Below are 25632 nucleotides of genomic sequence, written 5' to 3' on the forward strand. Positions count from 1 at the left end.
TAATGCGAGCGCTTTAATAGTCAAATACATGCACGGTGTTTAGTGATTATTCATATTAATCCTCATTTGTGTAATAAACAAACAAGTTGAGAATCAAAAGACACGTGAAAGAGAAACCATATCGGAGCCGCACTATTCTTAAAGTGAAAGCGTGCGATATTCGTGCTGCTGTTTTTATTATTAATCAAACAACAAAAGGACAAAATCCACTCGCTGCTCTTGACTGAAGGACTTTTTTTCTTATAGTGAAGATGCCTAAAACATAGTTTAAACAGATTTAATAGCTCATTTCTAATAACTGATTTCTTTTATCTTTGCTAAGATGACAGCACATCATATTTTATTAGATATTTTTCAAGATACAAGTATTCAGGTTAAAGTGACATTTAAAGGCTTAACTAGAGTAAATAGGCAAGTCATTATGCAACAGTAGTTTCTTCTGCAGACAATCAAAAATATTTATTGCTTAAGGCGGCTAATAATATTGAGCTATTAAAATAGGTTTCAAAATATTTAAACCTGATTTTTTTTCTAGCTGAAAAAAAAAAAATTAGCCTTTCTCCAGAAGAAAAAATATTATAGGAAATACTGTAAAAAGTTGCTCTGTTAAACATAATTTGGGAAATATTTGTATATAAAAATAAATTCTTAGAAGGGCGAATAATTTTGACTTCAACTGATAATCGTTTTGAATAATCGTGATTACAATTATGACCAAAATAATCATGATTATGATTTTTCCCATAAACGAGCAGCCCTAATATATATATATATATATATATATATATATATATATATATATATATATATATATATATATATATATATATATATATATATATATAAACCACTCCTTATAAAAGTGTGTTAATGTGAATTATTAGTGTGTGGATGTGGATTATAATAGTAGGTGGATGAGAATATATATAACAGAGTGGTGGATGTGGATTGTAACATTGTGTGGAAGTGAATTATTACAGTGTGTGAATGTGGATTATAAAAGTGTGTGGATGTGAATTATAACAGTATGTAAATGTGGATTACTACAACATGTGGATGTGGATTATAACAGTGTGTGTATGTGAATTGTTAAAGAGCAGACGCAGGCCTGTCGAGAGATGAGGGATCATATGCCAAGATGAAATGCACTGTTTGTCTGAGGGAGTTTAAGAGTCTTCCAGCTCTGAACGGACACATGCGCTCACATGGAGGCCTGCGAACACACCCTGCCAACCTCAAAATGGTACGACCCAAGTCATTTTCATCACCAGTTTGATTTCTGGGGGGGGGGGGGGGGGGGGGTGCAGTGTTTTGGATGAACACTTATGAAAATGAACTATACTTTAAGTTTGTGGAGTATACTTGGGTTATGTGGAAATATACTTTAAGGCAGAGGTGTCCAATCTGGGTCCTGGAGGGCCGGTGTCCTGCATATTTTAGTTTCAACCCCAATTAAACACACATGAAACAGCTAATAAAGCTCTTTCTATGTATACTTGCCTTTCAAGCAGGTCTGTTGGAGGAAGCTGAAGTTTGGAACGAGTTTGGACACCCTTGCTTTAAGGAGTATGGATACTAACTTATACGCACTAGGGGTTGCACAGACTAGTCAACTTTAATGTTCCACTATGATGCCTTTTGATTGACGTTGACTAGTTATGCTGCACAGATCATGTGGTTTGACCTGAACTATATAGCAGTTTTACACATGAAGCTGGGTTACTGAATGAAATTGCCCTCTGATTATTTAGTCATTTTATAAATGTTACTTATGTCAGCGTAAAAGACTGATGTAAACTTTAAATCGTCAAACAGATGCCAGTTAGGCTGCTCCATGCAAATTCCCTAGAGCGGATGCACGCCAATCACCATGTATACACTAGATATTGCATACGGACTCTGAGCATGCGTCAATTCCCCCACCATATTTATGCAGTGCTCCCAGGACAAATGTCATTCAATCGCCTAAGGCACAGGTGTCAAACTCAATTCCTGGAGGGCCGCAGCTCTGCACAGTTTAGTTCCAACCCTAATTAAACACACCTGATCAAACTAATTGTGTCTTTCAGGCTGGTTTGAAACCTAAAGGTAAGTGTGTTAAACAAGGTTGGAACTAAACTGTGCAGGGCTGCGGCCCTACAGGAACTGAACTTGACACCCCTGACCTAAGGGTATACCACAAGTGTACGTGGAAGTGTTCCGTTAGTATACTCTCAACTATTCACTAGATATTTAGTGTTATACCTAAAGTGCACTTAGTACGTTAATTTCAACTAGGGATAGTTTGAACACAAAAAGTGAAACTTGTAGTAGCCAGTCAAACAAAGTTATCATTAAGCATTTTTATTTACTCAAAAAGCTTCATCTCTGAGGCAGTATGTAATATTAGATGAAAAGAAATATTGAATAAGCTACTCAATCAAACCAAGTATACTTAAAATATGTCATTATTCTTTTAAGTATATGTGAGTGAACATGTATAGGCCAAATGTACTACTTTTCTGTCAGAATATGTCAAGTATACTTAAATGCAATTGTAAATAAACGAATTACCAACCTACATCACACGGGTTCCCGGTTTTAAAAAGAGACCACTGGCAATGGTAAACACGTCATGTTGTGCGGTACGATGTCAAATTGTAAAGTCCAAAAATAGAAAACTCAACATTTACCGTACACCACACTGCCTTAATGCCAACTGCAGATGTCTTTGGCCAAAAATGAGCTGAATAAAGTGACAACCTATTTAAAAATGCTGAACTCTGCAGTTCTCATGTAATATCAGGTAAGTTCAAGCTATGCTGAATCATACACATTACTAGTTTTTTATTGCAGCAAATATTTCAGCAAAAACATTTAAACATGGTTAATTAACCTGCGGACATTGAATGAAATGTGAACGTTATTAGGGTAAAGTTGCTTTTATATTCACACATTTATTCAGTGACAATTGTGACACACTCCCTATATTGTTTCCCACGACACTTTGAATATTCGGTCTGAAATAACCTGCAAGTGTGACTTGAAAACAACATTAACACTGTTTATATGACTGTGAACATGTTGTACTTTGATAGTCATTGGCTACTAATATGATTTCACTATTTAGTGTTTGCAAATAACACTTTTATGAAATTATATTAGTAAAGAGAAAGTCTGAATGTGCGAATATAAAACCAACTTTACCTCTATGTGTAAGTTCACATACCCTGCCGTAAGTTCAGGTGTAGTTCGCTGTCAGAATGCAGTAGTTTTGCTTGTTGGTGATTACCCAGGCCTTGTATGACGTTTTCCTTGTATTTGGTTAGGCAGAACCTCGGTTTTAAGCACTACAAACTTTTGAATCTGATAATCATGGAACATTATTTCTTGCACATGACCACGCATCTTGTTAAAACACTTGGAGCTTCAAGAAGATTGTATATTTGGGGCTGGATGCTTGTTAATTTCGTCTTATGCAATATCCACTGGGAGGGTGCTATCGCAAATGGACTAGTCAGTCGAACGATGCTCACTTTAACGCTAATTTTGCTGAATCACTGTGCTTATCACTAGGTGACTAGCTGATTATGCTGAATTATGTAAATAATATATATATAATATGTAATCAATATAACTTATTTGTAAAACAACAACAAACTCTGTACCGCATCGGATGTCATTCCCTTACTGTAAATGGTAGCGCTCCCGTTTTTTTTTTTTTTGCCACCTTCCTGCATGCGCATCCTGAATGTTTACAAACATGGTAATTCATCTTTACATTTCAGAGAAGCACTTACAAAGTAGACAAAGTATACTAATAGCACACTTAAATACACTTATTTGTCAGGAGGGAAACATTTGAAACTCCAACTCTTGTTTTAATAATTCAGGATTCTTGCCTTGTTGTATTTTCCTCTAAATCAGTGTTTCTCAACCACGTTCCTGGAGGACCACCAGCACTGCATGTTTTAAATGTCTCCTCCATCTGTCACACCCATTACAGGTCTTTCAGTCTCTGCTAATGTTGATCTGAATCAGGTGTGTTTGGTTAAGGAGACATGGAAAATGTGCAGAGCTGGTGGTCCTCCAGGAACATGGTTGTGAAACACTGCTCTACAATATGTCCCCGCTTGAATTTTGTGATCTACTTTTGAATATTTCCTTGTAGTACCTAAATTCTGGCTAACTAGTGTGGGTGTTTCTGCATATCTGCTGCCAAATTCTGGAATCAATTACCCTTACGAAAAAAGAAGTTTGTTCAAGTGTATTATTAGTGCACTTCTTTTAAACTGAAAGATATGAAAGTATACTTCCAGTCAGCTTTTTAAGTACTTCTCTTTTCAGAAATGTATCTAAGATTGAACTTTGAATACTTGATTTGTACTGACAGAAAAGTCTTAGTATATTTGGCGTATGCTTGTTCACTTATATACAGTTGAACTCAAAATGATTCGCCCTCCTGTGAGTTTCTTTTGCAGATATTTCTCAAATGATGTTTAAATGAGCAAGGAACATTTTACAGTATTTCCTATAATATTTTTTTTACTTTTTTTTAACATATTTGTTTTATTTTGGCTAGAATAAAATAATAATAATAAATAATTTATATTTGTAAATGGCGCCTTTCTGGACACTCAAGGTCGCCTTACAACAAGCATCACCAACCATACCAGAACAAATAAAACAATTAATAAGCCTGTGAAGCTGATAAAGAAGTGGTGTGACATGCTCATGAGACGAAGTCCAAGAGATGACACCAGAGATGGGAAGTAACGATGTACAAATACTCCGTAACTGTACTTGAGTAGATTTTCCTGCTATCAGAACTTTACTCCACTACCTATTATTTTGACAACTTTTTACTTTTACTTCTTACATTTTTACACAAATATCTGTACTTTCAACTGCTTACATTTTAGAGGTGTGAACCTATACTGGTCTCACGGTTCGGTTACGATTATCATGCCATCGATTCGGTTCAATTCGATATCTCGGTGCATCAAGGTGCATTGACGATGCTTTCCATATATAGTGTTATATTTTAGGGGGGAGGCTATAACAAGCTGTCTGTATAAACACACAGACACACAGCAACACACTGTCTCTCATTCAAACACATTCACAAACATAGACAGCATCAAACAAACAAACACACACACGCACACACACAAACAAACACACTTAAGCCCTTGCAACAGGGAGAGCTCGCGCTGAGCGGAGCAGAAAAAAGAAAAAAAACGAAAAAAATAAGCACTTTTCCGACGGTCCCTTACAGAGAGCTCCTCTCATCGCGAGCTCTGCCGGCTAAAGTAAACGCAGACTGCGAGGGCTTAAACGGAGCAGTGCTCGTAATGTCGAGCGAAAAAAAGAAAGACAGCTGTGAAACATAACCAGCTTTGTCTTTCTGTAGGAAACACACTTTAGATCTTTTTAGGGTAAGAGTTTGAGTTATTGCCATCTATATCTGAAAGTGTGTCAGGAAAATCGAAAACAAAACCAACTGAAGCGCACTCATTTCTGGTGCCCCACTGGATATACAGCGCCCTAAGCATTTGCCTATGGTGCCGATGCCACGGGCCGGCCCTGAGTTGGCTGAGTGTTGTAAATAACGGCGCTCACCTCCCTCGCGGCAGAGCGCATAGGAGATAAATGACGTCACTACATAAAAACCGGTTATGGTTATTACTGAATTGATACCGAATTGTCCGCGTCTGCATCGCGGTGCACCGAAGAAACAATTAATTTTGACACCTCCCATATAGCAAAATTTCTCTGGCCCAGCTTTGGCCCACACAATCAGGTTTTGCTTGGCCCACATGCCGCAGTGAATTACGGTACATGACTGGACCAAATCTGGCTTCCAGACAAGGGCCAAACACGGACCATATCTGGGCCAAGTCTCAGCTAAGTTAATAACTCATAACTGGGCCTGAACTGGGCCAGTAAGGTTGGTGTGTCACGATTGCAATGAAATTAATAAACCTATGAAGCGTTGCGCTTTAGGCACACTATGGGCCTTGTTTTTTCTCAGTGACCTGATTGGTAGAATTGATTTATTTAATCAAAAATTATTTTTATGTATTTTAAATGTGGGTCAAGACTGGCCAAACTCACGTAGCCCACAATCAATTTTTAAAATCTGGGCCAAATACTACGTTTTACATCTGGCCCAAATCTTGTGTGCCGCATTATAGACGGTGCCACCTCTGCCAAACCCAGGCCATGGTTGGCCCACATGCTGTATGCCAGTGCCGGATGAATGCCTGATGTCCCAGCTTTATGCCAAATCTGGGCCAGAATTCTTTGCTACTAGGGCTCTATTACATTTTCTAAACCACGGTTGTAACTTTCATTTTCATGGGTTTGGTGGCTCGATCCATATTATTTTTTGTCATTGCGCAATATGAGCACCATTTTAATGCAGTCAGTCTATTTTTCCTCACTGCATGCTGCACTGCGCGGCCTTTTCAAAGCTATCGCGCACTGTACGTGGGCTAGTTCATGAAGATTACTATGAGAAAGGCAAGGATGACTACGCAGATGTGACAGAGAGAGACGGCGAATCTAACATGACTGATGCTGCCCTGTTTTCACGCTACTAAGACACCTTTTGGTTGTTTGGATCACAGGTAGAAAAGAGAGACACATTTCAGTTCATAAGCATGCCGTTTTTGCTTGCACTGAGTAAACTAATATTGCTCGTCATGAAAAGACCTGTATTGCTATTAACATGATGTAGGCATATAATAAGGTACAGCATATGTCAAAAGCATCTGTGCAATATCAGACAGCACATGTGAGAACAGCACAGTTATACCGTTAACAGATTCATTCATGTCAAGCTGTGTGTGCAGGGCCGGTGAATGCTCCGTGTATCTTTTGGTCACTCAGTTATATTTTAAAAATGTATTTTCTTGTGATAATGGGATTTTGTTGAAACATATTTTCCTCACGCATGCATATATATATATATATATATATATATATATATATATATATATATATATATATATATATATATATATATATATATATATATGTACTATATATTTTTTTCTTTTGTTATTATTTTTATTTTTATTATTATTATTACTTGTTAGTTTGATTAGTGTTGATTTCAAATGCAATAAATCTGTTTGTATAAAACTTGTAGTATCGGTGCTTATAATTGGTGGGTGCGACTAAATTTTAGATAATGCGCCTACATTTTGAAAGTTAGGAGCACCGGTGCTACCAAGCAAAAAGGTTCATTTTGAGCCCTGTATGCTAAACAGGAGTGGACCCAGTACAGAACCTTGTGGGGCACCAGTAGTGACAATCTGAGATCCTGACTTAAAATCCTTAATTTGGACAAACGAAGGACATTCAGCGAGAAAGGACTGAAACTATAAAAAAGGGGTGGCAGAAATCCCTAGAGAGGCAAGCCTATTCAAAATTTCCTCGTGCAAAACTGTGCCAAAGGCTGCACGAAGGTACAGAAGAATAAGAATTGTTAGTAAACCAGAGTCGGTTGCTAGTAGTAAATAGTTATACTGACAAGAGCAATCTCAGTGCTATGTGCTGTCTCAGAGCAAGAGAAGACTCAGTGCTATAGTTGAGGTTAAAAGCAGTTTTAATTTTTTGAAATCATTTTAAGGTCAATATTATTAGCCCCCTTAAGCAATATTTATTTTCCATTATCTACAGTACAAACCACTGTTATACAATAGCCTCTTTCACACATTCAGACCTTTCCGGAAAATTACCAGCAAGTTGTATGTGTTAACAGGCCCTTTTTGAAAATACTGGTAAATTCGTTCCGGCTATTTTCCGGAAAGAGAAGTTGTAACATTACCGGTAATTTGCCGGAATGCTGCGCTGTGTGAATGCAGAAGGCAGATTGCCGGAAAGAGCGCGTGCACTTCTAGAACGTGCTGATGTGAGACGTCTACTTTAGCCAATCAGAACAGTCAGACGCATTCATGTTCGTGCGGTTTATGAGAATAAAAGCCTTTGGATATTTTTTCCAGACACGTTTAGCTGCTAGATGTTAGTCAGATAATGTTTCTATGTTCCTTCTTAATGCCAACTGTGTAAATAATTATCGATAAAATGTTTATGATAATCCGTTGTTTGTTTACCTTCAAGCTTTGCGTGTGCCCGTGAGCGCCCATATCGCCAGCTCACACACATATCAAGTACATCTCGACATGCAAAATTGTTTCTCTATGTTTTCATTGGAGTTGTACTCAATACTGATCCATCCGAAGAGTTTGTAATGTAGTCAAATGTTTACAAACACAAGCGCAGCCGTTTAGAGCTCATTTCTGGTGAATGATGTCAGAATTTACCGGCATTTTGGATTGGATGTGTGAATGCTCTTTTCCGGAAAAATTCCGTAACGTCCTCGCCTGTGTGAACAGCGCTTTTTTGAATATACCGGTAAAGTCACTCCGGAAATTTTCCGGATATTTACCGGTATCACTGTGTGAAAGGAGCATATGACTTGTCTGAATAACCTAGTTAAGCCTTTGGTACCACTTTATTTTGATGGTCCATTTGAGTATTAGTAGACTGTCTGCTTATTATCTGCTGATACTGCTCCTTCAACAGACATTTAACTGACAATAAGAAACTTTGCAAGTACATGTCAACTTACACTAACCCTAATCCCAACTTAACAGTCTACTTAAAATCTAATGAGAATTAGTTGGCATGTAGATGCAATGTAACTTAATTCAGCAAACAGGCCACTAAAATAAAGTGTGACCAAGTCTTTACATGTCATTTTAAGCTGAATACTAGTTTCTTGAAAAGTATCTAGTCAAATATTATGTGCCGTCATCATGGCAAAGACAAAAGAAATGAGTTATTAAAACTATTATGATTATAAATGTGTTGGAAAAAAACAGAAACTGAGGAACAACAGGAAAGCTAAGAATTCAACTGTACTTAAAAGAATAAATACATATTTTAAGTACACTTGGTTTGTATTTATTTGTATACTTCTTTGATTCAGTGCCCAATAGATTTAAATGTATTTTTCTACATAATATTAAATACTGCCCCGGTTTCAGTGACAAGGCTTTATGAGTACAATTATGCTCAGAAATAACTTATAGCTTATTTGAAATTGGCTACTACAAATTGCGCACGTTGCCCTGAAACTATAATTAGCAAAAAACAATAACAGTACACCAAGTTCACTTTAGGTATAACACTAGAAAGGTATGACAGTATTATTTAGGTATAACACTTTCATTCCCTTAAAAGCTTTATTTACAACAAGTCTCACAAAAATAGTTAACTTGCAGTAAAAATGAAAAAGTAAATTGTGGATTACTTGCTTGGGTTACTTACTTGCTGGCAGTATACTATAAAAGTATACTTTAATACAGTGTCTCTCAAACACATCCCTGAAGGACCACCAGCTCTGCACATTTTCCATAGCTGCGTCCCAAATGTAGGGAAACTCCTATATATATATATATATATATATATATATATATATATATATACACAAACACACACACACACACACACACACACACACACACACACACACACACACACACACACACACACACACACACACACACACACATATATATATATATATATATATATATATATATATATATATATATATCAGGAGTTTCCCTACATGTGACGGTGAAAATAAACATGACCATGAAAATCTTAATAAAGGCACAAACACATTAAGGGTGTTTATTTGCTGAAACTAGTATTAAAATCAGTTTTATTTGTACTGTGCAAAGCATATTAGTAAGGTTTGTGTGCATGTTATATATATTGAAAGCAATAACTCGTTCTGAATGCTGTAATGTTTGAAGATTTGTCTGCTAAAAATGTGTGAAGGTCATGTGACCATCAGGAAGAAAGAAGCATCTCATTTCTCACAGGACACGTTCTTTGTTCTTGCGGTCGCACAAGTTCGTTCTTCCGGGGTGGCCTGACAAATCAGTTCTCTGTGTTCTTGGAATTGAGAAACAGCCTCAATTAAAATGCAATACAATAGTATAGTTCATAATTATAACAATATTTACTATGAACAGAACTACCATAGTATTTTTCCATGTGGGAATAAGATGAAAACCGACAATGAATGAATTTAAAACACTTAATTTATAAGTTTCTTATCTGACTGATTGATTTTAATTTGATGCTTTCTGTCTGTTTTGTAACTCATCTGAATAGCGCATATTATTGAATCTCTGTCCACTGATTGGCTGTTCAATTTGTATAATAATTGTGTAATCCTGTTTCTGTTGCTTCCAATCTAAAGTGTCCTTTTATGTTTGAAAGGCACTTTATAAATTACACCTATCATTATTTTTTTTTTTTTAACAGAGAGACGGGCAAATGAATATGTGTGCTGAAGTTCCTCAGGGGAACCCCATCATCTTACCCGTTTCAGTCCCAGTCAAGAATTACCAAACCCAGACCAAACTCACACTCCTGTGCCAGCAGAAAGATGATGGTTTAATAAAGTCTTGTGCGCAGACCCCCCTCCCACCGCTCCGAAACCACCCTTCCTGTGTGAGTTTCTGTCATTCAGACAGCTATTTTTAGCAAGGGTTTAGAAAATTAAAATTGTGGTCTCAAATATCACTTCAGCTTTCTGAGAATTGATAAACTGTTGATGCTTAAAAAAAATAAATGGGGTTGGGGGGGTAGACATGTTGTTGTATTTTTCTGCACAGATGCTTTAAAGGTGAAATGGCACTTAATTAATCCTTAATGCACTTTTTAACTTGTTTAAGTCAAAATTGGACTTGCCTTCATATAAAAAAGCGTAAATTACAGTTGTCATGTATTTCTTTTCAATTACAGGTCATGTTTTTTCTGTGAATAATATTTGTAAAGGAGCTGTTGACATAAAACTGAACCAGATTTTGGTGAAAACTAATTACACAGCTATATCGTTATCGGCAGATAAATGCTAGTTTTAATGTTATCGTTATTTGTCCGATGTCAAAATTAGGCCGATATCTTATGTAATTGTGCAGAACTGCCTGCCTCGTGGGTGCGTGGGTCGAACTTGCTCAGACTTGTTCTATAAAGGAGCTTTCCTCACGTGGTTTATTCCTTCAAAGTCAGTCCTTTCTTCTAGTGGTGTTGCTGTGCATTAATAACTCAGTTAGTAACCATGTTCCTTATCATTGTAGATTTGTTTGACAGTGTCATTGTGCATTTTAGTTTATATCGCCTCATGAAAAAATATTACACGTGTAAACATAATAGCAGTGATGCACACGTGCTAAACATGTGCTTATGATTATTTGTAATAATCACTGTAATATGGGTATTTGTTCTTATCAACGCTTGCCATGTGTTGTTGATGTAAGATTGTTTTCAGTTTTATCAGCATATTTATATTGATTACGATCAGCGCAAGTGATGGCTATTACCATGCACACACATAGTGAACTGCCAAAGCCTTCATAGCACCCCAAACAGCAGCACAGCAGATTGTGCCAGTCAGTGAACCCAGCATAGGCATACCAGCCAACAGGGGAGCCGCTTTTCCCGTTTTGTTATTTCTGTACGGCTTTAAAATAAGACATTACATATTTGCACACATGTACATTACTGTAACATGTTTTATTCAAGAAATTTAAAGCTAAAATGTTTAATCTTATTTAAAATATAGAGTACTTGTTTGTTAATTGAATCCCATTCTGTTATTTAACCTATTACTTTAATGAAACAGTCAAGTTGCATGTTATTTTAAAATGCGCAGAAAAGGAAATAATTAATTTGTGGCATGCTGGTTTATGTGAAATCGTGAATATATCCATATAATCACCTTGCAATTTTAAGATTAATGTTTTTTTTGCTTTGAGTCGGCTATTCAGTTTATAAAATCAGATCTTTTGAAGATCTGAAAATCAAATTTTATGAAGTTCAGTCATTCATTCATTTTTTTTTCCGGCTTTATTTATCAGGGGTCACCACAGCGGAATGAACCACTAACTTATCTACCATATGTTTTACACAGCAGATGCCCTTCCAGCTGCAACCCATCCCTGAGAAATACCCATACACTCTAGTCCACACACATACACACCAAACAAATTAGCTTACCCAATTCCCCTATAGCGCATGTCTTAGGACTTTGGGGGAAACCGGAGCACCCAGAGGAAACCCACACCAATCACACCACATAACACTGCACCACACCGAGAACATGCAAACTCCACACAGAAATGCCAACTGACCCAGCCGAGGCTCGAACTAGTGACCTTCTTGCTGTGAGGTAACAGCGCTATCCACTGCGCCACCATGCCGCCCTACTTTTATGACGTTTTTAAATTTAAAATAATTATTTACTTCATAAAAATAAAACATTTTTAAATATTTACATTTATTGGCTATAGTAGATTAGTTATCGGCCTCCAAATCTTAAGAGTTATCGGTTATCAATATTAGCCAAAAAATCCATCCCTAGTAAAAACCTAAACAATACAAAGATAAAAATAAAACAAAACAATAAATAAAATCTAAAAAATTTGTTATATGTGATAACAACAGATTGACACCAGGAGAAAGTGCTGAACTACTGAAACGTATTTAATACTTTATATAAAAGGCGCCTCTCATATGGAGAATGAAGTCCCATGCATTGCTTAAGTGTGAGTTTCTCACAGACTTCAACTAAGTATAAAAATATTGATGGTTCTGTGGGTCTCGTCTATCAAATCTGAGCTTTATTTTGTATTGTCTATTGGATTGAAGTCAGGGAATTGGCTGGGTCATTCTACAGCTTTTCTCTCTTAAAAAGCATCTGAGAGTCTCCTTGGCTGCGTTTTTGATCCTTGTCTTGCTGAGATGTCCACCCTGGTTTCATCTTCATCCTCCTCCTAATGTAGATGTTGGACTGAAGCAGCTGATATTCATTTACACTGAGGAAGGGCAGAGGGTTGCTGAAGAACTACTGAGAGATTTCAGCTGCTGTCTGGGCTTTCACTGCCTTTCTACACCTTCCTTTTTTCATGTGTTCGGTGCTTTCTTCCTTGCGTCATTTCATTTTATTAAGCATAACTTCATTTGTAAACTAACTTGTTTTGCTTTCTTGTCATATACGAGTTCTTTTGGTTGTTTTCAATACCCAGTGAAAATTTCAAGTCAACAGCGCCTTTAGAAATATGTTTAGAGAAAAATGGTGACGTAGGCAATACTTATTTTCCCTGCTGTATTTATGCTTTTGAATTGCATTATGGATAGGATCTTTTTGGAAAATTCTTATATGACCAAAGTAGATATTTTGAAGAATGTTGGTTGCTGGCACTCATTGACTTCCTTAGTGTTTGCTTTTTCTACTATGGAAGTCAATGGTTACAGGTTTCCAACATTCTTCGAAATATCTTCTTCTGTGTTCAACAGAAGAAATAAACTCATAAAGGTTTAAAACCACGTGAGGAAGAATAAACGACGGGGTCGTTTTTATTTTTAATTCCCCAAAATGAAAATTACCCCATAATTAACTCTCTCTCAAGCCGTACTCGTCAAACAAACACAATTAAAGGAGTTTTACATTTTATCCTAACTCTTCCATGGCATATAACAGTGTTGGACTGAGACTTTTATTTTAAAGCATCCGAAAGCGTATAAAATACAATGTACAACTAAGCCATACAGAGGTTACCGCATGTCTTATAAAGCAAATCAATGTGTATTTGTAGCATAAATGTTATTTGTTTTTAACTTCCCACAGCTGCTGAATGTGATTTGTATGATTAAAAGTTTCCAGCTGCTATTTTCTGATCGGATGTTAACCTCACACGTTCTAGATAAAGAGATCCAACTCAGAGGGAGAGTCTGCACCAAAGCAAGTGAAGAAGAAATACCGCCACTGTCTGGTGCCGCTGATGATTCCTTCACCCAGCGACGGTCAGGAATCTCGAGGCGCTGTGCTCTTCCGCAGTCAGCTGAGGACGGCCAGCAGCATGTCTGACGACGCACCGTACACCCCTCCGCCAATGCTCAGCCCCGCACGCCCTGGGTCAGGCCTCTTCAGTGCAGTCAGCGGCCGGGCAAACATCCAATCTACTCCAGAAAGACTGCTCTCCAGGGCTGGTCAGTCTAATGCAGTCAAAATAATTGTTATTAACATTATATTTAAAGATTACATGACAGTACACAGTTATCTAAATAATCCCAGAAATGTATCCTATTTGTGACAGATGCCGACAAGCTCCAGCTACCCTTTATCATACCTTTTGGTATTCATACCTTTCTTTTTAGACATCAATTTTTAAATCAATCTCTAATATTTTTCTTCTAAAAATACAAATGTATCGCTGTCATCTTTGCAGTTAGGTCTATTAGCCTTTTGCTTAATAATTGCAAATATAATTTTATTTTAATTATTATTATTTAAATTATTATTCAATTTTTTTACTACTGAACTGGTAAAACCCTTTTCCACTAAACTTCTTTCACATGATGTATGACCTGTTGCAGTTTATTCAAATAGAGAAAATTCGATATACAATTAATGGCAAAACAGAAGATTAATATACATTTACAGTTGAAGTCAGAATTATTAGTCCGCCTGAATTATTTTTTTCCCCAATTTCTGTTTAATGGAGAGAAGATTTTTTTTATCAACATATTTCTAGACATAATAGTTTTAATAACTCATTTCTAATAACTGATTTATTTTATCTTTGCCATGATGACAGTAAATAATATTTGACTAGATATTTTTCAAGACGCTTCTATACAGCTTAAAGTCACATTTAAAGGCTTAACTAGGTTAACTAGGTTAACTAGGCAGGTTAGAGTAATTAGGCAAGTTATTGTAAAACTGGTTTGTTCTGTAGACTATTAAAAAATTATACAGCTTAAAGGGGCTAATATTTTAACCTTAAAATGGTGTTTAAAAAAAATAAAACTGTTTTTATTCTAGCCGAAATAAAACAAACAGACTTTCTCCAGAAGAAAAAATATTATCAGACATGCTGTGAACATGTCCTTGCTCTGTTAAACATTTTTGGGAAATATTTGAAAAAGAAAAAAAATCCAAAGGGGGGCTAATAATTCTGACTTCAACTGTATATAGCTTTTTTTTTATGTAACCCGTCTTACATATCTAACCCTTTATTAACAGTAATATTTAACAGTAATGGCTTACTTGGGTGTCATTTGTTAACTTATTTATTATTATTATTTTTGTCATTTTTTTTCTGTTTTGTTGTTGTTTACTTTATTTTCCTCTGAATATGGTTCAGAGAGTAAGGTATTTTGTTTAATTACCACCCAATATTTTTTCTTCAATATTGTGAAATTAATGCATTATTTTTTCTTTGGCTCACTTGTAATAACTTTACATGGGGAAAGTAAATACTGAAGGGTTTTGAACAAATGACCCAACTACAGGGTATATTATACTACAAAATGCCAGTTTACTGTAGTAAAAACTAAAGTATACTAGGGTTGTGCCAATAAACGATAGCATATATCGCAGAGAGTTGAGACCTATGAAAATTTTAAAGAGGATATTTAGCTCGTTTCGCATTGATGTAGACCTATTACATGTTTTAATTGCATTATTGACTAAAATTAATTGTATTATTTTTAAACATCAGTATTATTAATAACTGAACAACAAATAATTTAACAGCTTCAGCTGTTCAGATTAACATCACTTGACCGACACTTTTGGATAAAAATGAACTATTTCGATTGCTCTCTTGCTCTCTCTCTCTCTATATATCTCAGCAGCAGCAGTTGAAGCGCGAGCTGCACGTGAGGGCACGGCCACATCTCATAGCAAATTAGTTTGCAACTTTGTTGCATAAAAATAATAGACTAAATATCAAAACTGGATTTAATAACCAACAAGTTAAATAAAACGATTTTTTAAAATGAAACAACTGAAAAATAAAATGAAAGAACTCTAAAACCAGCTCAAATATTCTGGAATAAAACATGTTGCAGTCGCTGGTTATTTGAGACTACTTTATAACAGCACTCCAGCAAGATTCTCTCATGCTTTCACAAAAAAAGTTATTTATATTTTATATCTGTTATTAATAGCCTATTTAAGATTTAAGATGGCCTATAGCCTATACTTTTTCTAGTGCATGCATTGACTGCTCCGTCAAATACATGGAATATTCATACTAGTCCTATTTGTGTTTAATTCGATGGAATGATAAACACAGACATGCACATTATTCAGAAAATAACCTATTTATTTAATGTAAAAATATGCTAAACCTATATTTATTTATATAATGTAGGCTATTAAAATATATTTTATTTATTTATTTAAACTACCCTACATTAAATTAAATTACAACCTGTATTTTACTATTCGTTTTAGTATTAAAGAATTATTGAACAGATTATTAATAACTTATCAAAAAACATTTTACTGAGCTCAGTGAAAAGTTTTAGGTCAAAAGGCTATTTAATATTAGAGCAACAGGCTATTGTCTGGCCGCAGCCATATATAAAATAAAACTCTTATCAGAAAACAAACACATATGCCAAGCGCAACATTGTTAGATCTTAGCAAATACAAATGTGACACTGTTGGTGATTACTTTTGTAATGATTAGACCTGAAGCTGCGCCACGCTCAACTGAACAAAAACGTGGAAAACTTCACCGCATAGAAACAGTCACAAGCGGGCGGCGAGTCCTCCATCTGCATCCCGTGTGAAAGGGCCTTAATGCATCCTTGTTTATTTCATTCGTAGATAAATATATTTTAGTTTGCTTTCGTCCATGTGTATTATATCCATTTTGCGGCAGTCCCGCAGGCCGAGTATAAAGGCATGAACCCAAAGTCACAGTTAAATCCTGTCCCGCGCCGCACTGTAACATCGAGTCTTGTTTGAAATAAATTTGGTCTGAGCGCCTATTTAGCTGTAAGAGTACGGTGGTTTGCATTGGTTTAAATTACAATCCAATATCAAACATAATGCAAATGCAGCAGGTTATTAAATAAGTGTAAAAATCTGCCGGAATGTTATTAAATATGTTCAAATGTTATTCATTTATTTTCTTGTCAGCTTAGTCCCTTTACTAATCCGGGGTCGCCACAGCGGAATGAACCGCTAACTTATCCAGCAAGTTTTTACGCAGTGGATGCCCTTCCAGCCGCAACCCATCTCTGGGAAAATGTTTAAATGTATTAATAAAATATTATACATAGACATAACACTGCCGCACGGCTCACTATAGGTAATACTAAATTTGAGTTTTTAGCATTTACAGCAGGGGTATCCAAAGTCGGTCCTGGAGGGCCAGTGTCCTGCAGATTTAGGGTGCTTTCACACCTACACTTTTGTTTCGGAACGTATCTCGTTTGCCCAGTTTGCGCGGTTCGATTGGCATATGTGAACAGGGCAATCGCGCTCTGTTCCACGTCAAAGTAATCGCTCCGAGATCGCTTAAATGAGGTGGTCTCGGCTCGATTGAAACGAACCCTGGAGCGGTTCGATTACAGTGAGAAAGCGATCCGATCCGAGCGCGGTTATATCACAGTGTTTTATGGATATGTAATAGGCATACGGCTATATGAAGAGAGAATTATGAGTAGGGCGGGAAGTTTCGCGAGGTCCGGATGCCCGCAAACGAGTGATGATCTCCCGGTAATCTCGCGTCTCCCTCCCAGTCCTCAAATAGGCATCGTCGTGCACCCTTCTCACCCCTCCCCACCGCATCTCTCCTCAGACACGTCACGCGCGCGCACCCTGTCAATCACCACCAAACCACCATCTCTCCTGACAGCTGAGCGGGACGCTGCAAAATAAACCCTGACACTCTGACCAATGTGAGGAGAGTTCACTCGCACGTGACTTGTTTTAGCTCTTTTGGTCCGATTAGAAACTTTGCAGTGTGAAAGCGAACCGCTCCAAGAGCAAAGAGCAACAATGTAACAATTTGAATCTCTGTTTCGGAACAACTGAATCGATTCACAGGTGTGAAAGCACCCTTAAGCCCCAACTTGCCTCAACACACCTGCAAAGATGTTTCTAGAAAGCCTAGTAAGCGCTTGATTAGCTAGCTAAAGTGTGTCTGATTGGGATTGACACGAAACATTGCAGGACACCGGCCCTCCAGGACCGAGTTTGGACATGCCTGATTACATAGTATGCTGCAGCAACAAAAGTGTTGTGAATACTATAATATATACTGTATAATGGGCTGCACAGTGACGCAGTGGGTAGCACGGTCGCTTCACAGCAAGGTCGCTGGTGTGAGCCTCGGCTGGATCAGTTGGCGTTTCTGTGTGGAGTTTGCATGTTCTCCCCGTGTTGGAGTGGGTTTCCCCCACAAGTCTAAAAACATGTGGTATAGGTCAATTGGGTAGGCTAAATTGTCAATAGGGTATGTGTGTGAATGAGTGTGTATGGATGTTTCCCCAGTGATAGGTTGCAGCTGGAAGGGGATCTGCTGCATAAAACATATGCTGGATAAGTTGGCGGTTCATTCCGCTGTGGCAACCCTGGATTAATAAGCCGGAAAGAAAGTGAATGAATGAATACTGTACAATACACTTTACAATAATATGGTTCAAAAACACTATAGTATTTATTATAGAAGCATTTTTGTCATGTGGGTTAACAGAATTAATAGGATGCATGTAGATATTTTCCTCACTGTACTTAAATGCATTATCTATCTGTACCTTAAATCCACAGGAGAAATGGATGACTGTGGCGAGACTTTAAAAGAGACAGCCATTAACGTGACACCGTAAGCACTTGCACTTTCATTATTTTCATGCATCTGGCAATTGTTTCTGTGTAAACCTACTTGCACTGCATTTAAATAAAAAATTGTGTTTATTATTACTTATATTTATTTATTAGTTTCTGTATTGCCTAAAAATCGATGTCAATTTGACGGACTGGGTGAAATATGCTTAGCCACACCCCTCCAACTATTACTTTTTCTAGGAGTGAAAATTGATAGGGGAAAAAAACCCGCCCCCTACTTAATATTAATTTCAAGCTAGAAATACATCATCTTTCTAAAATAAAAGTCTTCAGCAGCTTCCGGTTCACACAGATCTTGTCATGATGTCTAAGTTTTGAGGACTTTTTGGTCTACTTCACTATCTTTCAGTCTACTTTGGTCTACTTTACTGCGTTTTACTTTTGCTCTTTATAAAATGTAAATTAAAATGTCAGTTTAAAATAACTTACTCCATCACATACTGCATTTTATATGTTTTCTACAGTCGTATTAATATTGGAGAGGAGTTTCAAGCTAAGATCCCAAATATTAAAGGTCAATCTCTCACCGAGGAAGATTCCCATAATGCTGTTCTTCTGTGGTCTCAAACTAAAGACATGGAGAGCCCTGATAACCAGCACAAAGGTAATTCAAGACCTTTATTTTTAACCATAAAATTTTACAGATTATTGTCTTCCTCATTTGATTTTGAATTTCTTTAAATCATGATGTATAACTTTTGAGGATCTTTTGGTCTACTTCACTTTGTCAGGCAGGTCCTATAAAAGTGATTTCTTGATTACAAACGGATGTGGCAGTAATCAAGCCTGGGTGTGGCTTGAGAAATTGAACTCAGGTGTGATAAGCCAGAGTTGGATTGTTTTAACAGGGAGTGCAAACATTTCACACAGGGAAATGTAGTTTTGGATTATGTTTTGACCTTAATAACAAAAAAGATCATAATTTCAAAACTGCATGGTGTGTTTACTTGTGTTATCTTTAACTTATTTACATTTAACTTTATTTATACTCTATTTATATAAAAAATTAAAATAAACAAAGGGTTAAATGCTTTTACCCAACACAGTATTTAAGTGAAACAACTTCTCAAATGAGAACAAATGTAGTCAGGGTTGGTTTTGGCAGTTTCGATCTGATTGGATGGCTTAGTTGGGTATTGGTGGATTTTATATGAGGCACAAGTTGATCACACCCTTATGCTAAGAAACACCAATCAGTGATTATATATCAATGAATAATGAGGAGGAATTATTTATTTACTTATTTATTTATATATACAGTTAAATTAGAGAATAGAATTATTAGCCCACCTGAATTATTAGCCCCCTTGTTTATTTTTTCCCCAACCTCTGTTTAACAGAGAGCAGATTTCTTCAACACATTTATAAACATAATTAATAGTTTTAATAGTTTTAATAACTCATTTCTAATAACTGACTATATCTTTAATCTTGTTATTTACCATAATGACAGCACATAATATTTGACTAGATATTTTACAAGACTTTAGTATTCAGCTTAAAGTGACATTTAAATGCTTAACTATGCTTAATCAGGTTAACTAGGCAAGTTATTGTATAACTGTGATTTGTTCTTCTTTGTAGTTTGTTATTCTAGCCGAACTAAAATAAATAAGACTTTCTCCAGAATAAAAAATATTATAGGAAATGCTGCGAAAAACTCCTTGCTTTGTTTCTGACTTCAACTGTGTGTGTATGTGTGTGTGTGTATGTATGTATGTATGTATGTATGTATGTATGTATGTATATATATATATATATATATATATATATATATATATATATATATATATATATATATATATATATATATACACATACATACATACATACACACACAGATGAAGCTATTAGTTAGTTAGAATTATTAGTCCCCTTTGGGTTATTTTTTTTTTTCAAATGATGTTTAACAGAGCAAGGAAATTTTCACAGTATGTCTGATAATATTTTTTTCTTCTGGAGAAAGTCTTGTTTGTTTTATTTCGACTAGAATAAAAGCAGTATTTAATTTTTTAAACACCATTTTAAGGACAAAATTATTAGCCCCTCTAAGTTAAATTTTTTTTCGATACTCTACAGAACAAACTATCTCTATACAATGACTTGCCTAATTACCATAACCTGCCTAGTTAACCTAATTAACCTAGTTTAGCCTTAAAATATTACATTAAGCTGTCTAGGAATGTCTTGAAAAATATCTAGTCAAATATTATGTGCTGTCATCATGGCAAAAATAAATCACGGCAATAGGACCCTTATGTAAATTCCAGAGTGGAGATTGGATGTCTGTACCGGCGGGTACAACGTGACATCTTTGAGTTTTCATCATTATCTCATGGGAAAAACTTGGTTCGAACCAATCAGCGCGCTCTATTGTGAATAAGGTGCAACTTTATTAATATGCATGAAAGCTTCGAAGACCTGTTACAGTGTTCAGACGGCAGAGAGACGCCACATTGTGTTGCCAACCGTAATTACAACAAGTTGAAGAAGAAGAATTGTTTGGAGACACGGGTTGTCAGTGTCGCGTTTATAAATGTGCTGCAACGAAGGTTTTGTTTCCATTTCCCCGCTATGAGAGCATCGCTGAACTCACATGTGTGAATTACAGTGGTCTGCTAACACGAGAACCTAAAAGAACCTAAATCTGATTACCACTGACTTTTTCCTTCTTTCAGTGGACAATCTTCTGAAAATGGCTTGTTCGAGTGTGCTACCAGGTGGAGGAGCGAACACAGAATATGTCCTTCACTGTCTCTTTGAGTGCAGAGGAGACATTATGGTTGGTATTTCTCTTACTAACAACTCCTTGCACTAATACTCATCCTCTAAAAAGCCTTAAAAAGACTATTGTGTTTCAGAATACAGTTGAAAAGCTCCTCCTGCCCACGCTGATCAGACACACATCCAACCTCAAAACAGACTACCATTACGCAGGTGTGACTTTTCAAAGAACTGTGTGGTTTCTTCATATGCAAAACCAAAAGATCATTTCCATCCTGAGGAAACACCAAAATGATGCATTACACATTTACATTACACATCTGATCATGGAAATGACAGTATTTTGTTCTCATTGACTAGGATCGGACAGATGGACGCTTCAGGAGAAACGGCAGCTAAACAAAGCACTTCTGCTTCATCACAAAGACTTCTATCTTGTGCAGAAAATGGTATTTATTAAATACATTCATGCATTTTTCTACGGCTTGGTCCTTGATTCATCAGGGGTCACCACAGCAGAATGAACCGCCAACTATTTCAGCATATGTTTTACTCAGCAGATGACCTTCCAGCCACAACCCAGTACTGGAAAACACCCATACACTCTTGCGTTCAATCACATACAGTTCTACCCACAGGTTTAAAATATAATTGCGGTAGTAGCCGGATTGAAACAATTTTAACCCACAGCACATAAAGAGTTAACTATATGCCACAAACAAAACATAATTTGATTTTGAACACTATTTTTATCATTATCTGTTTAAACTTTATCTTTTCAATGGGTTTAAGTAAAAAAAAGGACTTGAAAAAAAAAAATAAATAAATAAATAAAATCTACCCCGACAGGTCAAATCACTCAGTCAAGTTCAGGTTGCTTTGTTGGCATGACATTTTGTATAATATTGCCATCATTAAATTAATAAAATATACAGCAAATGAGAAATAAATGACAGAAATATAGACAATACCTCAAAAAAATGTAATAATTACAAGAATAAAACGTTGAGATTATTTAAATAAGATGAATGAGTTGATTAGCCATTTCTAATGGTGTACAAAAATTTTGCAGCCAATTTAGATGTAAATTCGTTCTTCGAGTATTTAGTAAAGTTTTTCTGAGTCGTTTAGATCAGTGGTTCTCAAACTGTGGTACATGTAACAACTAGTGGTACGCAGGCTTCCTTCTAGAGGTAGGCAGAGGAATCGCTGAATAATTAAAGTTAAAAAATTAACACTTTTAACCTTTTGACGCGTACTATAACACCAGTGTGATTATTAAATTGATTCTAATAGGCTAAACCTTTTATTTTTAATTTTCCAATGTTTGTTTGTCAAGCTAATTTCCTCCTCATATTTGTAACTATTGTTTGGGGCGTATCTCGTATTTTTATGTCCCAATGTTGACAGGTATAGTTAAATCACTTGCTTTTCTGACACAAATAGCCTACTCTAAGTGCAGTAAGCAAACCTAATTTCTAATTTAAAATTTTTAAATCCAATTAATACATCTATAATAGAAGTTAATGTTTAGATTTCAAAAATATACAAATAAGTCATAGATACATGCATCATATGTTTCAAAATTTATCAAAAGATTTTCTATATGAATATGATGACATATAGCCTGTTTATAAGGTCCAAAGAAATTTTGCAGGTTTTAATGAATAGACTACTTTATGATGATACATTTAAGTATAGCATTGTTTTTTTTTACTTTTTAAGAAAAGTGCCATTTTTAATTAACTTTAAAAAGCCCATTTTAATTTAAACATTGATGTTTTATTAATTTTTACCTGTAAGCACAGTACAGTGTTAATGTTCAAACTATTCATAACGTTTAACGTGGCTGACAATACTAAATATTCCTAAGAAGAAGAATTAATCTGCTATGTTTTTGAACTGTGGAGTGCTGTAGCTGCTTAATTAGGTCTACTACGCTACTGTATCCCAATACCGGTCATTATGGTGGTACTTGGAGAGACAATTTTTTGTAAGGTGGTACTTGGTGAAAAATGTTTAAGAACCACTGGTTTAGCATAAAGAATTTATTATTTCATGTCTCTCTCGCAGCTTGCGAATAAAATTAATGACAGCTTAGAAAACAAAAGCAAAACCAAATCCCGGACATTTTAGTAGATTTAGAAATCCTGGCTGGACGCAAAAGGTGTGGGTCTGCAGAGCACATAAGACTGTGTGCACACAGAATGAGCAGTATGAAATGGGTAGAGTAGTGAATCGCTTGAGTGTGTTTGTTTATATTAGGCAGATACAAAAAAAAAAAGTGCAAAAGGATAATTCATTCATTCATTTTCTAATGAATTTATAAAGTTATAAAGTTTATGGGAAGCACTGACATACACTCATACACTACGGCCAATTTTTGTTTACCCAATTCACCTATAGCGCATGTGTTTGGACTGTGGGTGAAACCGGAGGAAACCCACATCAACATGGGGAGAACATGCAAACTCCACACAGAAATGCCAACTGGCCCAGCTGGGATTCGAACCAGCAACCTTCTTGCCGTGAGGTGACAGTGCTAACCACTGAGCCACCGTGCCTTATTAAATACATTTTCAAATAATCTTTTGTCTTAATTGAATATATGAGCATTCTATTGTGACACTGTGGTTTGGTGATTGTAATACTGTGCTTTGTACTTATTTAGGTCAAGACAAAGTCTGTGGCTCAGTGTGTGGAGTACTATTACACGTGGAAAAAACGTTTGCGTTTGTGCTCGAGAGTCAGTACGGCTCTGGCTACACCAGTTCAAGATGTGCGGGTGAGTATGGACATGGCTTTAATAGTCCTGTGAATCTCATATCACTGATTTTGCCTCTCTTTTAGGACATTAACTGTAAGAAACACTTTAAAGTGAATGCACTGTGTTATATTAGAAAGCTAAATCCAGTGCTGAATATATACCCGTTCACCCCTCACAAATCTCTCATTTAAATAAATATTTACTATAGGAAGCTTTACAATATTATGTTTGTGCATATTCAGTTAAAGTCGGAATAATTAAAACCCCCCGAATAATTAGCTCTCGTTTTTTTGCCCGAATTTCTGTTTAACAGAGAGCAGATTTTTTCAGCACATTTCTAATCATAATAGTTTTTATAACTCATCTCTAATAACTGATTTATTTTATCATGATGTCAGTAAATAATATTTGACTTTGATATTTTTCAAGACACTTCTATACAGCTTAAAGTGACATTTAAAGGCTTAACTAGGTTAATCAGTTTAACTAAACTAGTTCTGTAGGCAAGAGGTCTGCATTGGCGTGGGAATAAATTTCCGAATAAATCGCGGGAGCGGTCAGTAACTAATTTAATTTTGGACTGGAGCGGAACATCTAGCAATATCGCTTCCCACTCCCGAGCGAGCTGTGTGTGAATGAGACAGCGTGAATGCTGCGTTTAGCTTGTTTTTTGCTGTGTAAGTGTGTGATGCCTATGTATGTGTGTGTCACTTGGTGCTTATGTGTGTGTGTGTTTATATAGACAGGCTGTGTGGACTGTATAGCTGGATGGTTTTTGGTTTTGTACTTCCCCCCGCTCTTTAGCGGGAACGGGTGCAGCGGGTAGAAAACGGGGCTGGTCGGGCAGCGGGACAACAAATTCTAAATATAAGCGGGAGTGGTCGGGTTCGGGCTAAAACCTGGCAAAAGCGGGATTCAAAATGTAGCGCTCTCTACTGTAGACTATTGGGAAAAAAATTGCTTAAAGGGACTAATAATTTTGTCCTTAAAATAGCTTTAAAAAGTTTAAAAACTGCTTTTATTCTAGCCGAAATAAAACAAATAAGACTTTCTCCAGAAAAAAACATTATCAGACATGCTGTGAAAATTTACTTGATGTATTAAACATCATTTGGGAAATATTTAAAAAAGAAAGAAAATTTTAAAGGCAGCTAATAATTCTGACTTCAACTTTAAATACAAATTTTCAATTATTTTTATTTGATAATTAAATAAATAAAATAAATTTTATATACACATATTATTTTATTTATTTTAAAATTATGTTTAGGTCTGATGATTACAAGAGCAAAACAATGGCAAGTTTATTCTTGCTAGTAAGTTTATAAATAATAATGGCAAGTTAATTTCTATTTATTTATTTATTATTTCACATTAATGCACCACTGACCATTTACCTGTGATTATTGAAGAAATGTGC

General features: G+C 36.0%; 1 protein-coding gene and 1 long non-coding RNA gene across 11 annotated transcripts in view; one reads left to right on the top strand and one right to left on the bottom strand.

Moving 5' to 3' along the window:
• Positions 1-25632, top strand: part of LOC100535969 (transcriptional-regulating factor 1) — a 62701-nt gene that overhangs the window by 26994 nt on the left and 10075 nt on the right. For 5 of the 9 annotated variants that reach the window (XM_068214507.2, XM_068214508.2, XM_073928097.1 and 2 more), the window contains exons 4-12: positions 1096-1243; positions 10333-10521; positions 13776-14061; positions 18644-18698; positions 19186-19325; positions 21400-21503; positions 21583-21658; positions 21806-21894; positions 24117-24230. In XM_068214507.2, coding sequence (XP_068070608.1) covers positions 1096-1243; positions 10333-10521; positions 13776-14061; positions 18644-18698; positions 19186-19325; positions 21400-21503; positions 21583-21658; positions 21806-21894; positions 24117-24230 — 1201 coding nt within the window. Of the gene's footprint in view, positions 1-1095; positions 1244-10332; positions 10522-13775; positions 14062-18643; positions 18699-19185; positions 19326-21399; positions 21504-21582; positions 21659-21805; positions 23719-24116; positions 24231-25632 lie in introns of those variants that run through there. The other 4 variants (XM_073928100.1, XM_073928101.1, XM_073928098.1 and 1 more) reach the window with 3 other exon arrangements.
• Positions 1-25632, bottom strand: part of LOC141378504 (uncharacterized) — a 70698-nt gene that overhangs the window by 21644 nt on the left and 23422 nt on the right. Inside the window, exon 5 of one of the 2 annotated variants that reach the window (XR_012393204.1) lies at positions 13833-14067. This is a non-coding gene — a long non-coding RNA (uncharacterized lncRNA). Of the gene's footprint in view, positions 1-11825; positions 14068-25632 lie in introns of those variants that run through there. The other variant, XR_012393203.1, reaches the window with a different exon arrangement.

This window comes from Danio rerio, chromosome 17 (assembly GCF_049306965.1).
Source record: "Danio rerio strain Tuebingen ecotype United States chromosome 17, GRCz12tu, whole genome shotgun sequence".
Taxonomy (NCBI): Eukaryota; Metazoa; Chordata; class Actinopteri; order Cypriniformes; family Danionidae; genus Danio; species Danio rerio.